General features: G+C 33.4%; 1 protein-coding gene across 1 annotated transcript in view; it reads right to left on the bottom strand.

The window, feature by feature from the left end:
- ccdc178 (coiled-coil domain containing 178) overlaps positions 1-17,498 on the bottom strand; it is a 119,474-nt gene that overhangs the window by 68,293 nt on the left and 33,683 nt on the right. Inside the window, exons 9-18 of the mRNA XM_066689666.1 lie at positions 16,301-16,443; positions 15,402-15,555; positions 13,131-13,226; positions 12,694-12,830; positions 12,014-12,197; positions 11,855-11,917; positions 11,247-11,408; positions 8,770-8,883; positions 6,371-6,516; positions 5,433-5,592 (exon numbers count right to left, since the gene is read on the bottom strand). Coding sequence (XP_066545763.1) covers positions 5,433-5,592; positions 6,371-6,516; positions 8,770-8,883; positions 11,247-11,408; positions 11,855-11,917; positions 12,014-12,197; positions 12,694-12,830; positions 13,131-13,226; positions 15,402-15,555; positions 16,301-16,443 — 1,359 coding nt within the window. The remainder of the gene's footprint in view (positions 1-5,432; positions 5,593-6,370; positions 6,517-8,769; positions 8,884-11,246; positions 11,409-11,854; positions 11,918-12,013; positions 12,198-12,693; positions 12,831-13,130; positions 13,227-15,401; positions 15,556-16,300; positions 16,444-17,498) is intronic.

Here is a 17,498-nt window from a genome sequence, read left to right on the forward strand (position 1 = left end):
TGGACCTCCTTCTCTCTAAAGACAGCACAGGCAAAGGTAGTGCAGAATATTACAGTATGGTAGCTTATTGTTGATGTTATTTAGATGACAATACTGTTACACTATGCAGTGTTTGTATTATATTGAAAGACACAATTCAAGACAATTGTCTGCCTAGTGCTTTTTTTTTACACAATAAAGGACTAGAGTGCTAATTCCATAAATTTTAAAAGCAAAATGTGAAATCCAAAAACATTACAATTGATTGCACAGCTACATTTTTTTTGTCATGGTTGCTTACTGATTTTCGTTCATTTCACAAATAAACAAGGCATGAATATATCAAACCACAAACCATAAACAATAAAGAACTTCATCCTGTAACTTTGCCACGGACAGCAGTTTGTGGCTGAATCTGCTATTTGTCATAAGATAAATGACAACATGATTGCTATTTGTCACTGAATGCATAACAGTAGTGTTTGACTATGAACCTCTCTTCTGCAGACCAGGAAATACCACCAACTTTTAGATGCATTCATTCTATTATATATTGAGTGAAAAAACAAAACAAAAAAACAACTATGATGTTAAAAACTGCACCAGCTATAATCCCATATAAACCAACATATACAGTTGATTGATTTGTTGGTATGGAATAGCATTTTGTTTTATTAAAAAACAAAATAGTATAATTATTTTTTACGTGTGTGTGTGTTTTGTTAAGCTGAATAAATTAAAATGTTGGAATAATTCAAATAAAATATGACTGCTCTAGATTTAGATAATCATCCCATCCCATGAATGTATCATTCATATGTTACATAACATATGAACTAGACATGGAGAAGACATCCTTTATTTCCAAGGATATTCTGTGCATAAAAATGTATACTACCAATTTGTATTAATACACTCCAATACGCCCTGACAAATACATTTAATTGGAGCTGGATGAAAACCAGTGCACATGAAACTTACTCACTCACTAATAAGGTTTTAATATACCATATTTGTTCAGGTATAAAGGGCAGCTAAAGTCTTTAGGTGTTGTTTTATTAAAAGTGAAGCATACAGGACAATGTTTTACAGACTTTTGGTTTACTGGGATGAACAGGGGTGCAATAATGTATTTCTGTGGTAGGTCTTTGCAACTTGACTAACACTTTCTTTATACTGTACACTTCAATGTAAAATGAATGTGACACTGTGTATTAATTATTTACATTTGAAGAACGGTTAGATGTTACTTGAAAACACTTTCAGTTAAACACTGAATTTCACTGTCCTTTCCTTTGTGTGCTTTCAAAGGCACAAGATGTATTTTCTGCCTTGATTTTTACAGAGTTGAAAGTCAGTGCATCACACACTGCATAGTGTTTTCTGGACCGTGTGCAAGCAGAGATGATTCAAGCTTCAAGTCAAAGGTCAGCTTTCCCCAACTTAGGATTGACAGCTTTGTGTATAAAAATGTTACTTCAGTTTTGAAAATCACATAATACAGCAGGTTAAAGAGGTTTCGGGGCATTCAGACACATCACAGATCTGTAACAAGTCTTTACAGAAGCCTCAAAGGCATTCTGTCCTGAAAAATAACACTATTTAAAAGCCCTACTTACTTACAGTGCATTGTAAAAGTATAACTGATGAAGTGTCTTGTCTTACAACCCCACATCAATCAACAATCACAGCTATCAACCACAAATAGCTTCCACATATGGTAATGCTAAGATAATATTGTTAATATAAGCATCAATGCATATCAGAGGTATATAATTTGCTTAATTTCATTATTGTCATAAGTCCCTTAACACCAGGTGTTTAACAGTGATCTGACATCACCCCCAGACAAATACCAGAAATACTTGATAGTGGTATCTTAACCGGCCGTGTTCATGGTCATGATTAATTCATGATTAATTGTGCACAGAGCTAGATTCTTCATATTTGTGTCCAAAGTTTTCTTTTGGTTTGTTTGTTTACTTTTCACAAGTCCTTAATCAGAAAGTTAAAGGAGTGGAATTTAAAGAAGCTTTTATTTGTTTCTTATTAGCCTAAGTAGTAATACGATTAAGTGTTGTGTGAAGTGTTTCTCCTGATGTAAAATAGATGCCATTTTGCAGTTTGTGCTACCAGAACTACTCATTTTCTCTTTGAGGTCGTCAGGGTCACACATTGGGCTGGCCCTAATCAAAACTCCAACCCACTTACTGCAATTTAGTTTGATGTTGGGTAGAAGAATGTAGGATAATGAATCTGCTGTCAACCAAATGCCAGCATTAAATACACCAACTGCCAACAGCAGGTTTTTGTGATTTGGGGCCGGATTAAATCAAAACTTTTACCCACCCGCTAATAGCAAACTACAAACCTGTACATCATAGCGGTTACATTTATGATTAGAATAAAGTGCTATCTTGCTAGAATTTAAGCCGCAACTGAGTACATTTCTATAGTTTTCTATTAGCGGGTGGGTCACAGTTTTGATTTCATCTGGCCCTTGGTCTGGTTCTATGGCAGATGGTGAGAGGCACCCTTCACAATAGTTATTTATTTAAAGCTCTAATATATAAACACTTAAATCTGCATTTATTCTCACCACTGCGATCAGTATTTCATAGTTCCACCTTTGACTTTGTTAAGCTTTAGAAGGATGCTTCCTTTTGCCAGGCAATAGTTCTCAGTGCTTCTGAGACATGGTTTTTGATCACTTCTACACGCAGAAGCCCTCCACTCCTCTACACTTCCTGAAAGATCAAAATTTCCACCCTACTGAAAGTGAAACACTTTTCTACCTGCTTTGGATACAACTTTTTAGTATCCTCCTCCTGGTATTGCAATGCCTGCCCCACTAACCTTTGAAAGTCTTGAAAGACACTATGGTTGAAACTGAGATGTTCATCTTATGATTTTTTATCATGACTTTTCCCTTTATGACAAATGGTATTGACTGGTTTGCTTCTACAAAATTTATATCTAATGGATATAATGGAATTCAAAGTAGTTTCCAAAAGCCATTAGCTTCTAGAGGAACAAGATGACCAAAAGGCAGTGCAGGATTACCTTTACATTTTTTGATTTCCAATATATATACTGGGTATAAACGGTTTACTATTGATAATAATTAATTGTCATATAGTTTCTCAGCTTTTGATTTGTCAAAAAATGATTAAATGTAATCTTGTATTTGATTTGCTAAATTAAGTATTATTTACACTTTATAATGGCTAGGTATACATTTGGTCTTTCACCAAACCAGTACACTGTCTTTGATTCTGTAAAGCATCAGTTATACATAAATCAGTGATTTAGAATTTACTTTTAGAGATTAGGATTATAGAGAAAATAATAATTTTTTGTCAAATGTTATATCAAATTTACTGTTTGTTTGTTTATATTTGTTTGGTTTAGCAGAGGAGTTCCTGTTGTTCATTGTAAAAGAAAACACATTGAAAATGTTACCACTACAAAACAATTTATTTATGTTTTCCAGGTTAAATCACTAAAAGCTTTTAATCATTACATTGTATCTTCATTTTAGATTTATTTATTAAACTTTAATATGATTATTAAACTTGATTTGTGCTTTTTTGGGTCACCAATGCAGGATCTCCTTTGTTAACGTTTTAGTAGTTAAAGTTGGTTCCTAATAATTTGTCCGTCTCTTAGTAACTCTTAAGGTCGTTGGATGTATCAGTAGAGTACTTGCATGACTGAAAAACATTAGTCAATTAATTCTTCCCAAATGTTGGACTTGTATTTAAAACACATATCTACCACAGTATTCAAAGTCTTTCGGGACAGGAAAGGTTTTAAAAATGTTCTTCTGTGACTTTTCAGAAGTGTGCTGTGTTTTGATAAAGCCATATGAAAATTTCTGTAAATAACAATAAATCAGAACAATTCATGTCATTTTCTCACTTGTTTTGTTGTTTTGTCTTCCTCAAGATAAGGATGGCATAAACATTTTTGCAAGGCTGACTCTTATGCTGCTGATGGGAGTTCTGTCTAAGTGGAAGACTTTTAATTCTCAAATTGTTTCACTTCAATAACTCTTTTAAAGTTGTTGCGCCAGGATGCCTGGCGGATTAAGCTCCATTGCCTTTTCTTGTTTTGAACTAATGTATTCTTGATCACCGTTTAATGAAACTATATACCACATGGAGATTTCACATTAGATAAGCCATGTGAAACCCTCATCAGGCAAGTGGCTCTGGCTGGTGGTAATCCTTCAGATGAAAATTTCAGACTAGCAGGTTTTCCAATTTAAATGAGCCCTTTTAACTATAAAAAAATTGGCACGGTAGGATTGCTTAAAAAAAAAAGGGATGAAAAAAATACATATATTTCTACATTTTTACAATTCGGAAGTGCCTTGGTAGCCGAGGAAAACAGACGATCCACAATAAATACAGAAAACATTAACTGGTCACTGAGGGGATCCAATTTACAGCCCAGGGAGACAACTCACATGGCTCACTGGCAACTGCCATTATTAAGTTTGCACAAAAGAAAGCAGTCTTCCAATGGTCCACAGCTACCACACAATGCTAATAAATACTGTACTGCACCAATAGACACAAAACTTCGGGTCCCTCTGCCTGCTGTCTGAGGTGCAGCTTCAGTGCTTCATGTCCAGGGTAATCCTTGCCCACTACTTCTCTAGCATTTAACTTCAAAACTCTTCAACATTTCTGTCTTCATAATGTACCAACTATATGTAAATGTACATATTCACAATACAAGGGCTACAACCATCCCTTTAAATCAATATCTATGCATTAAACTTAACAAGAATCAGAAGGTAGAAGAGAAGATCAGAATGGTCTACAGATGTGACAGTAAACTTGACTTAGAAGAGAAGTAGGAGTAAGCGCAACTGGTGAAAACAGGGAAAATAAGATAAGGACAGTGAATAAAATAAAGGCATTTGAGTCGCTGTAGCAACGTTTTAGGGTTACTGTTTTGAAGAGTCTAAAACCTACTGTATATTCATTCACATATAACATATACTATTAAGGAGGTAAATACAGAAGTGAATTAAAGTGTAACAGATTTAGTTTGTTTGTAAAAACTTTTAAATTACTACTTTTACATGAAGGGGAGCTATAAAATAAAATGAAAATCAAAACAAATAAGATAATGAAAAGAGGCACATAAAAATACTACACTTGTACCTAAACGTTCGTCTTAATGTGTTACTCTGGTGATTAGGAAATTATGTAATAATCCTTGTTTACACCCCTTATAATAACTCTACTATTTACCTTTAGCCTGTAGTACAAAATCTTCACAATCAGAATATTTATACTACAAACTATTACACGCCATTGTTGTCTGAAGAGAAAGTCAGTTCCATGTCAATAAAAGACAGCAGGGGGCTGCACTTGGTAATATACTATTAGAATTAGTACTGTAAAGTATTGAAATGAACTTGAAAAGCCTTTCCTTACCTTTGTCTCTTCCATTGTTTTTTGTCTGTTTTTATACAGAGATGTATTTGTCTCCTCAGACAGTTTTATTCTGTCTTTGCAGTTTGAGATCTCATCCTGAAGGTTGTTAATGATATAGGTAGCGCTTTTGTGTTTGAATTCCATGTCATCAAAATCAAGTCTGAAAGAAAGTTTAAATATGTATTGGAAATTTACATTCACAGAGGAATCCTTAAAATGAATATTATGGACTAAGTTAGACTGTCACATGCTTACCTAGCCCTGTAACTACAACCATTTTATTTCATATATTTAGTCTGGCCCAGAAATACTTTATAAGATATTAAAAAATATAATACTTCCTGAAATGTTACTGTCAAAGTTTCTAAAATACTATTTACATTTCCTGTGCCAGTTTATGGATGAAAAGGTAAACATGTAAACATGCCTACAGATATTTAGTACAGAAAGTTTTTTTCTTGTAGTTAAAAGCAATACATTCTCTCACAGGATCTTGGGTGATGTTATTAGCAAAATTAGATTCCTAACAAAATATATATTGCTGTGGAAATGGAAAATCTGAGAAAATAGCCTATCGACAGAAAAATAATTAATTGTATGGTGGTGTAAGCAGTTTTGATATCTGGAGATTTTTTTGAAGGGCAAATATTATTTCTGTAAAACAAAAAGTCATATAGGAAATAAGTCACCTTATCCGTTTCTTCATTAAAAAGTTATAAATCAATTTTACAGCAGCTGCCCATTGTAATGAAGGATTCATAGCAACCGTTGCAATGATAATTAACTATACTTATTAATTTGGGGGGCAACAGTGGCTTTCACTACTTTGTTCTATTTTAACTAGGATGCTGACATGTCATGACTTTTAGTAGTAAACAACAGCTGCAATGTCAGTATACAAAGAACGGTAAAAAAAATGCCAGTAATCCAAAACTTACTGCAGTTTATCAATGGCATCTGGTATTGCTTTGCCTGCTTTTTCCATTAAATCCGCTGAGATTTTATAATCCGCAGACTTCTTTCTGAGGTCCTCAGTCCTGCTTAAAACATGATTCAGTTCCTTTGAAACTGCTGCATGCCTTTCCTGTTATACAAACATACAATATGATATCAAATAAGGGTCAGATTAAACATATATTTTACCAGTATTAACATATAAAAACATATGGTCTGTCAGCAGTGGGCTTTAATGGCCTGTGCAATCCCAACATCCTTATCTCCCAACTTTCTAGCACTACATAAAATGATGAAATGAGCCTTACTGTCTGTTTAAGTACAATACTGATAATTTCCTAAACTAATTAAAGCTTTGGCCCAACTTTACAAAATGGGTATATCCTTGTATTCAGAAAAAAATAATTTAGAGTTAATTTACCCTTGTCATGTCATATGAGTACAGCTCAATATGACAGTAGTTATTTGGATTTTTAACTTTATGTTAGAATTTTAATAATGTGTGTATGTATTCCATTTCTCCACTAATTCTGGTTTTCTTTAGTTACCTATTCTCAGGAACAATGACCACAAACAACATTATAAGTGAAAATATGTTTTTACCATTTTGATAGATCAAACTAAGGGCTTGACCAAATCAAAACTTTGATTTATCCAGGAATCACAAATTAAAATCCTGTGCTTTGTAGTAGTTTATGATATTGTCAGAAGCCAGACTGCACTACTGATTAAACAAACAAAACAAACAAACAAACAAACACAAAACTTTGGGTACTGGTTTGCAATTTGCAGATTAGGTCAAAGTTTTGATCTGGGGTCAGATTAAATTAAAACTTTGACCCACCCACTAACAGCAGACTACAAACCTGTACTTGATATATTTATAATTATTATTATATTTCTTAGCAGACGCCCTTATCCAGGGCGACTTAAAAATATAATAAGAAGAAGCATTGAAGAATAAATAAAGCTACCACTGACACCAGACTTGTAGTTTGGTACTCAAGTGGGTCAAAGTTTGGATTTAATTACAGAATTTTATGTTGTTTGACTTAGATGGGAAAGTTCATGTCTAAAGACAGGCCTTAGATCAATGCTTGCCACCATGAAGAAGTATCAATAATGTTTTGGGAAGTGTAGCAGCTTTAAACCTGTATGCATATAAAGCAGTATTAATGTCCATGAGAAATGTATAGTAAGCTGGTATATACATTTGAGAATGTATACTATCAAATGTGATTAGGTCCGAACTTTTGTTTCTGCATGTACAATTGTATGAGCTGTCATAAAATGTGCTCTAAAATATATTTACAAAAGAAGAAAATAAATACTACTACTAATAATAATTATTATATATATATATATATATATATATATATATATATATATATATATATATGTGTGTGTGTGTGTGCATAGGTATATGAATAAGTATGTATGTACCAAATTGTATGTATGTATTATTTTAAAATATCTTATACAATAAAGCTACAATACCCCTATCTTATTAATTTTCTCCCATAAAATCCTATCTTCTTCTAATTAAGCTGAAAATACAGTTCTCATTACCAGGTATATAGTAATACCATGAGAACCAAAAAATTATACTAATGGCTTTAAATACAGACACAAAAAGCCTTGTTAAAGAATATAAATATATTTTTGAGAAAGCATGAAAACCTTGTCCTTTTTGCTCTAGATCTGCAGTGCTCTTGATACACCATTAACAAGATGCCATCTACTGTGCAACAGTGCAATCAGCAGCTAATCACAAGAGCTAGAGACCACCTTATATTCCCTCAGATTTTATTTTAATAAGACGCTATAGCCGTATCAGACAAACATCTACACATGAAAGGCACTTGAATAACTTGAATCACTTAAACAATTATTTTGTGTAAAAGTGGCACATGGTCACTCAATTTCGTTTGCAATATCCGATGTGTATCATATGTTGGAGATATTGTTCCTTGTATGAAAACATATGTTAGCCTACTTACATACATACATACTATTATTATTTATTTATTATATATACACACTACTGATGCAGTCACAAGTAATCACATCCATTAGAAACAATGTTATTCAGTGATTCATTTAGTTTATCATTTAAAATAAATATTGTTCATTAAATTATAATTATTTATCAATGATATATTTTCAGGGTTTGTTGAACACAGAATCAGGCTAGAGATAACTATTAAGATTCCAGTTGAGTTTCAGTTTTTTTTTAATATCCCTTTCATCATAGAATGATTGATTAACAAATTGTATTGTATTTTGATTCAATAAATTGAACTAAAAATATGACACACACACACACAAACCGATTGAACTCTGCTCTGTACAAAGCAGACATGGATACTAATCATTATCTTACCTCTACAATACTTAAATGAGTGAGGAGAGTAGCTTTCTCCTGTCCCAGTCTTTCAGCTGTCACTTTATGCATCATCTCAACTTCTTGGAGATTCAACATTAAATTCTCAATATTCTGTATTAACAGAAAATTCATGATTATATAACAGATTATATATATCATTTTCTAATATTGCATTATGTATATTCTTCATTAAAAGCAACTGGAGTTTTAAAATCTCACTTTTTATACTTTAGTATTATTTTATTATTAATGCTTTAAATATGTACAGCTTGTAAAGTAAAAAAGTCTTTCTAGTACAGGTCCACAATCGCTTATCCATATTTCCAAAATTTGAAAAGCACTGAACACAGAAGGTGTGTGGTGTCAGTTGTGTGTCAGTGCTCCTAGCAGTCACATGTGCATCAGGTGCTCTCCAATATTGTTTGCTTTTATGTTTTAAGTTTGATGTCTCATTTAATGTATATGTTTTATTGACTGTATATGTTTTAAGTTTTATTTAATATCCGCTGCAAAAAATATGAATGTGTTTGCATACGGGGTTCTGCCACAGACCATGCTGGGGTGTTACTGTAATATACAGTACATATACTATACTACCTTTCTGAAATCCGATGAATTCTGAATTCTGAAACACATCTAGCCCCAAGGGTTTCAGATAAGGGATTGTGAACCTGTACTCACTAAACTATGCAGTTAAAGTCATTTTGGAATTATGTACTATATGTTAGTGAAGCCAAGAATGACTAACGGAGTCTTAAAAAATACTTTCAAATACTAACTTAATTTCAAATGTTGCTGCATCTCGAGAGCACATTTACACTGAAAGTTAAAGGGAGTGAACAGCTATAAAGCAACATCTTCCATGAGGTGGAATTAAAACACCAAAACCAAACTTTGCGCCAAGCAGATTTCAGAACAGATGACTTGATTTATTTTTCTAACCTAGTTCTATTTGTACATTATAAGCTTTTAAGGAGGGGTGGATCAATAAACTATTTATTTTTTTAAGATTAGGAAACAAAACAGTCATAACATGACTAAAACTTTAAATAATAACGTTATGTAATAACTGACACAAATTCACATTTTAAGATCAAATTAAATACATTTTGAGATCAAATGTCTCTTTACACTGGCCTGTTGATCTGAGGTACTGAGTCTAACATGAGTTTAAGCATTTATTCCCCCTTACAGCACTGTCATCAGTATTGACAAAAATCACACCTCTTTCCCCAAACATCGTAGAAGCTAAAAAATAATCCTTGTAAGAGCAATGTTTCTAAGTTTGATGAAATGTTATTGTTTAAAGTTTTAGTCATGCTATGACTGTTTTGTTTCCTAATCTTAAAAAAATAAATAGTTTAATTTTAGAAGTCCACCCCTCCTTAAAACCTCATAAATATATCTGGGGGCTGAAACATCCATGATGTACAGTATAGGACACACCTTCAAACTATCAAAAAGACAAATTATAGGATGCTGGTCTCATTTTATACTTTCAGCTATACTTTAAAGGGAAGGGAAGGGTTTGCCACATTACTCACTGACATTTATCTGTTGTGGAAAAAAACACCATCAATAATGAGCTCAGAATCGCCTTTATGTGTTTCCATTATTTCAAATATAATTTCAATAAGGTTTGCTTTAAGTTAAAGATAAATTGACAAAAGAGTTAGGAGAAACAGTCAGCTTTTCTAGAGGGGACGTAAGAGTCCAAGCAATGTGGAAATAAGATCACATTCTCAGGGAATATGAAGCGATTTAAACAGTAATAATCACAGAATATTTACAAAATGACATGCAAACAGCTTGCAAAGAAAAATAAAACGTGGCTTGATAGAAGGCTCATATTTTCTGATTGAATATGAGTAAATCCACTTAGTATATCACAGTCTTTTGAGTACCAGTGGCTGAGATACATCAGGTGACAAGACTTCACTGCACAGATATTGTATTGTGCATGTCTTTGTTACACTACATTGATTGAAATTGTACTCCCTTGTTTCCTACATTATGTAAACTGCTGTACAGTACTATGTCAACAACAGCAATGTGAATGAGGAAAATAAGGAAAATTCTGGTAAACAAGTCTTCTTCAAGTTCCGGGAAAGAACAAGGAAAGACAAGTGTTGCATATGAAAGAAACATGCAAGCTGTAGGCTACATAATGCAATATAACAGAAATTGTAATAATACAAGAGAGATTGTAAGATAGAAGTAACAACTCCACAAGTATTCAAAGTGGTAACATTTGCTAAAAACATATACACTCCTAGCAACACATGAGGACATTGTAAACATTTTTTCTTTAGAAACTGCAATAGTTTTTCTTTAAACAAAACTTATTTTGTTAATGTAACCTCACAGCAAAAGTCATCAATATCACACTTTCAGGAGAAAATAACATCACATACAGTAATCTTTAAGAAATGACCACCCATACATGTTTTTATTAAACCAGTTTCTTTAAATACCTCTTTTGTTTCATGGTATCGCTTTCTAAACTCTTCCATTTCATTTTCAAGTTTCAAGGTGACAGAAGCTGCATCTTCAAGCTCCTTCAGCTTACTTTTTTTCTCTTGGTCTGTGTTTGTTTGACTTTGCAGTAATTCTGTCTTATTGGATGCTATTTTTCCCTGAAATTATACAATGTTGATATAACAAAAAATACAATTCATTTTTTTTCGAACTAAAATATTATACCATGAATTTACACTTACACTTAATTTAAACACTTTACAATCAAATGCATAATCAGACATTTCCTAAATCATGTCTGCATACATTAAGTATCTACATACTACAGTAACTTTCTATACATAAAAAACAACATCTATAAATATATATTGTAACTAGATACATACATGTATTTAAATATTAACTAATTCTCCTTAAGTAAAACACATTTAAAGTAAAGTCAGGGTAGGTCTGTCAAACATGTCACCCATTAACATAAGTTCTTTGTGGAAATAAACCCATGTATCATTATCAATTATCTATCTATATATAGTTAATTATGAATTGATTTACCTGTCTTGTGACATTAAGAACAGAAGCTGAAATTAAAAGAATAGGTATTTACCTTGATAATTGCAAGTGCTTTCATTTCACTCATTATCTGTTTTTTCATGTTTTCTGAAATTTCCTAAGGAGATACAAAATGATATATAGATTATACACAGTATAATTCATGAAGGTATAAATTATAATTGGTGATGCCTGTTCGGTTTCTCTCACTGACCCTCATCCTCTGCTCCTCCATAAACGTCTGCTGTTCCAGGTCCTCCAGCTTTTCCTTGGTTGCACTGTGAACCGCAGCCACTTGGGAGAGCTCTTCCGTCGCCCTGTGTCTGTGTTCCTCATTCTGGCTGATTTTCTGCAGCATCTTCTGCCTGTCTTTCTCCAGCTGCACAGCTGAGTGCTCACTGTGGTACCGCAAACAGTGTGTGGGAAGAGGCATGATAGGAAAGAGAAACTTAACAAAAACCATTATAAATCTAACACTTTCAATTAAAAATGGAGATAAAAGCATAACTTCAGTATTATACCCATTCATCTATTCATACATGCACACACAAAGAAAAAAAAGGATAATCCATATTTTCTATGTTGCATTTCATTTTGTGTGTTCATGTTTTTCCAACCTAGCAAAATTATATATTGAAATACATAATACACGTAATAGTTAAAATAAGCATTACAAAAACAAGACAACACAAATAATAGTAGCAGTAGTAACAGTTATAGAAATCAGTTGCAGTAATGCTATAGAGACCTGCATTTTACATGACATGTATTGACATGAATTTCAACCAGGCAAAACACATTGCCATAACTATAATAAATTACATTATGAAAAGACATAAACTTTAATATTTATGTACTTTTCCATTAAATACTGTGAAATAGAAAGAAACAAACCTCTCCTGAATTTTAATAATTAAGTCTTCAATCTCCAGCTCACACTCTTTGTTTTTATCATGTAGAGCCAGGAGAGCTTGGCGTTTATTATTGCATTCTTGTTGTAATTGAGAAGTCTCAATTTCACCTCCAGATTTCTATAAAATAAAGTATATGTGTATTTATGTTTTATTTGTATTATATTTATCAAAATAAATGTTCATTTAAAATATGTATGGTATATAATATCATTCTTGGCATTAAAAGGAATTCATATTACAAAGTATATATGCATTATATGACCTGAAATTATGCTGCACTTATTGAAACACAAGTGGTGTCCAAGATTTACAAATACATGCTTAGATTGTAGAAGGTTTATTCAGATTATAATATAAATAAATTATTGCAGAAATTGATACATACATTAACAAACAAACAAATAAATAAGCACTCACTGTCATTTCAATTTGTCTCTGAAGCTCTGAGGTATCTTCTGTTAACTGTTGGAATTTCTTTATTTGAGCTTCTATTTTCAATTTTAATTCTATTACCTAAAATAAACAAAATGTAATAATAATGCCACAATTCTATGTGTTTTTCATCCAAACATTCATAAGAAAATGTGAAACTTGCAAACTCCAATCACTTATGTAATGAATGTTGCAATCTATAACAGTCTTAGGCTGTAGAAACTTAAGTTAAATTTCCTCTCACAGTATATTGGTATTCCTAACTCTACAATGTCACTGGTTTTATGATTTCAATAGATTTGATTATTCTCTTTAATAATACAGTTTTAAACTAAATTATATGATACATTGAATTTAGTCTACAAAATGATAGAAATGTATAGTATTGTCTATATTGTGTAGAAATGTATAGTATTATATATATATATATATACACTCACCTAAAGGATTATTAGGAACACCTGTTCAATTTCTCATTAATGCAATTATCTAACCAACCAATCACATGGCAGTTGCTTCAATGCATTTAGGGGTGTGGTCCTGGTCAAGACAATCTCCTGAACTCCAAACTGAATGTCTGAATGGGAAAGAAAGGTGATTTAAGCAATTTTGAGCGTGGCATGGTTGTTGGTGCCAGACGGGCCGGTCTGAGTATTTCACAATCTGCTCAGTTACTGGGATTTTCACGCACAACCATTTCTAGGGTTTACAAAGAATGGTGTGAAAAGGGAAAAACATCCAGTATGCGGCAGTCCTGTGGGTGAAAATGCCTTGTTGATGCTAGAGGTCAGAGGAGAATGGGCCGACTGATTCAAGCTGATTGAAGAGCAACTTTGACTGAAATAACCACTCGTTACAACCGAGGTATGCAGCAAAGAATTTGTGAAGCCACAACACGTACAACCTTGAGGCGGATGGGCTACAACAGCAGAAGACCCCACCGGGTACCACTCATCTCCACTACAAATAGGAAAAAGAGGCTACAATTTGCACAAGCTCACCAAAATTGGACAGTTGAAGACTGGAAAAATGTTGCCTGGTCTGATGAGTCTCGATTTCTGTTGAGACATTCAGATGGTAGAGTCAGAATTTGGCGTAAACAGAATGAGAACATGGATCCATCATGCCTTGTTACCACTGTGCAGGCTGGTGGTGGTGGTGTAATGGTGTGTTTTCTTGGCACACTTTAGGCCCCTTAGTGCCAATTGGGCATCGTTTAAATGCCACGGCCTACCTGAGCATTGTTTCTGATCATGTCCATCCCTTTATGACCACCATGTACCCATCCTCTGATGGCTACTTCCAGCAGGATAATGCACCATGTCACAAAGGTCGAATAATTTCAAATTGGTTTCTTGAACATGACAATGAGTTCACTGTACTAAACTGGCCCCCACAGTCACCAGATCTCAACCCAATAGAGCATCTTTGGGATGTGGTGGAACGGGAGCTTCGTGCCCTGGATGTGCATCCCACAAATCTCCATCAACTGCAAGATGCTATCCTATCAATATGGGCCAACATTTGTAAAGAATGCTTTCAGCACCTTGTTGAATCAATGCCACGTAGAATTAAGGCAGTTCTGAAGGCGAAAGGGGGTCAAACACAGTATTAGTATGGTGTTCCTAATAATCCTTTAGGTGAGTGTATATATATTATGTAAGTTGTTCTTACAGCTCATATAAAAATGAAAAAGATAAACCCATCTTTGTGATATGAGCTGTGAGAACAACTTTATCGAGTATCAAAATATGAACTGAAACCAAAACTAGCCCCGATTAATCTTGTTAGTCTTTTTATTATGTTTATATGTGAGCTGTTGTATTCTCTTCATCATTATCAGATACTTTTTCGTGAACATTGAAAGGTACTTTCTCTAAACATCACTAAACCGAGTTTCTAGATTTTCTAAATGTATTGTGTTTTTGTTTCAAATATATATATATAATTATTTAGCTTAATTTATCTCAAGCCAAATTATGCACGACAATAGTCTACATCCCACAAGATAAAGATGCAGTAATACAATTACATATTTTCATCCTTTCTAAAACTTATCTAACTTTTAGAAATAATTTAGTTTGGGCTACAAACTCATGTTATGGTTTTTTTAAACATGCACATAAACAATATATAACAAGCTGCCAGAAATATACAATATATTTGTCTCAGCATATGTAATTATTTTACTGAAAAAAATAATTTATAAATATGCAAATACTAGAAAATCCCTTCGCTACTTTAGGCAATACTTGCTTCATCATTCATTGTTGTTTCCTGTTTTTGAAGATGAGGAATTTGTTCCAGTAGCGCTCTGCACAATTTGTTTATAAGTGCCAACTTTTCCTCAGTGTCTGTCACTTTGCTGCAATAGGCATTCCACTGAGCCTTCGACTGCTGAAAGTCTTGTCTGCCAACATGAAAGGAACAATCCTCAAATTAAGCTTTCATTAATGAACACATATTGTACACCTTTGGTTAAACTGAGTATTAGCTTATATTACCATCATTTTAAACAGAAATAACATACCATCGACACAGTACATCTGTCATAAATGTCTTTGCCTTTTAGAGGAGATTACTTCAATCAAAAAAGTTTGTATTAGAATGGGCATCTACTTAGTTGTTTAAACATGCCCCTACTGAAAACTAAACAAAATAAATTCTGGTAATTAAAAATTAAAAAGCTAATTAATTATCTGTGATTAAGAGATTGTTTTGCAGTACACTGGGATAATTATGCACAGATCTTTTGCTGTTTACTATAGGCTACTGTATTTACCATGCATGCAGACCAACTAATAGTACCATATCTAAATTAATTATATTTTCAATAGTAATTCCTACTTTGTTACTTATTTAAAATAGCTATAAATGTATGCTACCATCAGGCCCAGGATCACACTGACACTATTCAGAGTTTCCATGCCTTGTTTGTCTGGAGACAAGACTTTTCCATAAATGATTAAACAATTTGCAGCACTACACATTCATACTTAAGTTAAACTGATACTATGACTTTGCACCATAATTAATCCTTAGGCACAATTTACTGTAAACTGTCCGATTGAGAACAATATAGAAAAATACTGAAAGCATGGCTCCCTGTAGAAAATGGTTTTGAATATGCAGAGTACCAGTATCAGTATACTCACAAAAGCTCTTTTAAATGATCAGCAATGCCTTCAAGTTCATTAGCCATTTCACATCTTTCTTTAGTTGCTTTAATCTGTTCACCTTCAAACTGTTGCTCTGCCTTTTTGAGATCAACAGAGATCTTTGAAAATGTATCACTTGCCTAAATGAACAATGAAAAAAATGTATGTAAACTCTCACAGAATGTTACAAAATGAGCCAGGAAATTACAGACCAATCAGTCTCACCTGCATTACTTGTAAATTTTTGATTAAATCATTAGACAGAAAATAGAGGAGCATCTTAATGAAAAACATTTCCTTGGAGATAGTCAACATGGGTTTAGATGAGGCAGATCAAGTGTAACTAATTTATTAGAGTTTTTTGAACATGGAACTGCAGCTGTAGATCATGTAAAAACATATGATATGATATACTTAGATTTCCAGAAAGCTTTTGACAAGGTTCTACACCAATGATTGATCCTAAAATTGGAAGCTGTAGGCATTCAGGGTAATGTAAGTAGATGGATTATGAACTGGTTGATGTATAGGAAACAGAGGGTGTCGATTAGAGGAGTCTCTTCTAACTGGAGTGAGGTTGTTAGTGGAGTTCCACAGGGATCAGTACTAGGGCCTTTGCTTTTTGTAATCTATATTAAAGATCTGGACTCAGGGATAGTTTGCAATCTTGTCAAATTTGCAGATGATACTAAAATAGGTGGCTCAGCAGATACAATCTCGGCAGTACAGGCTATTCAAAGGGACTCAGATAATATTCAGTTGTGGGCCGACACCTGGCAGATGAAATTGTGCAAGGTATTACATGCAGGTAACAAAAATGTCCACTATAATTACACTATGGGAGGAATAGAACTAGATGAAGTAACGCATGAGAAAGACCTAGGAGACTACGTGGACTCCATGGGCGTCGCTAGACCCGCTGTATAAATCTGCTGTGCCCCAGTAAAATCTCAAGTTTGAGTTTTAACAATTTACTTTATTTGTCAGTGCATTCATTTAGATTGATAATCTCAGAAAAAGAAATGGATCTTAATGCAATGCAGTAACCCAATCAACGCTTGTAAAAGCAATGCAGTTTAACTGAAAAGACAATAGCCGCTGCAGCGCACAGAGGCCAGTGTGGGCACGCCAGTTAGAATTGAGGGAGGTTTTGTTATTTGCATATACAGTGTATGCCTTTTATGCCGTAAAACAT

Source organism: Amia ocellicauda, chromosome 2 (genome assembly GCF_036373705.1).
Source record: "Amia ocellicauda isolate fAmiCal2 chromosome 2, fAmiCal2.hap1, whole genome shotgun sequence".
Taxonomy (NCBI): Eukaryota; Metazoa; Chordata; class Actinopteri; order Amiiformes; family Amiidae; genus Amia; species Amia ocellicauda.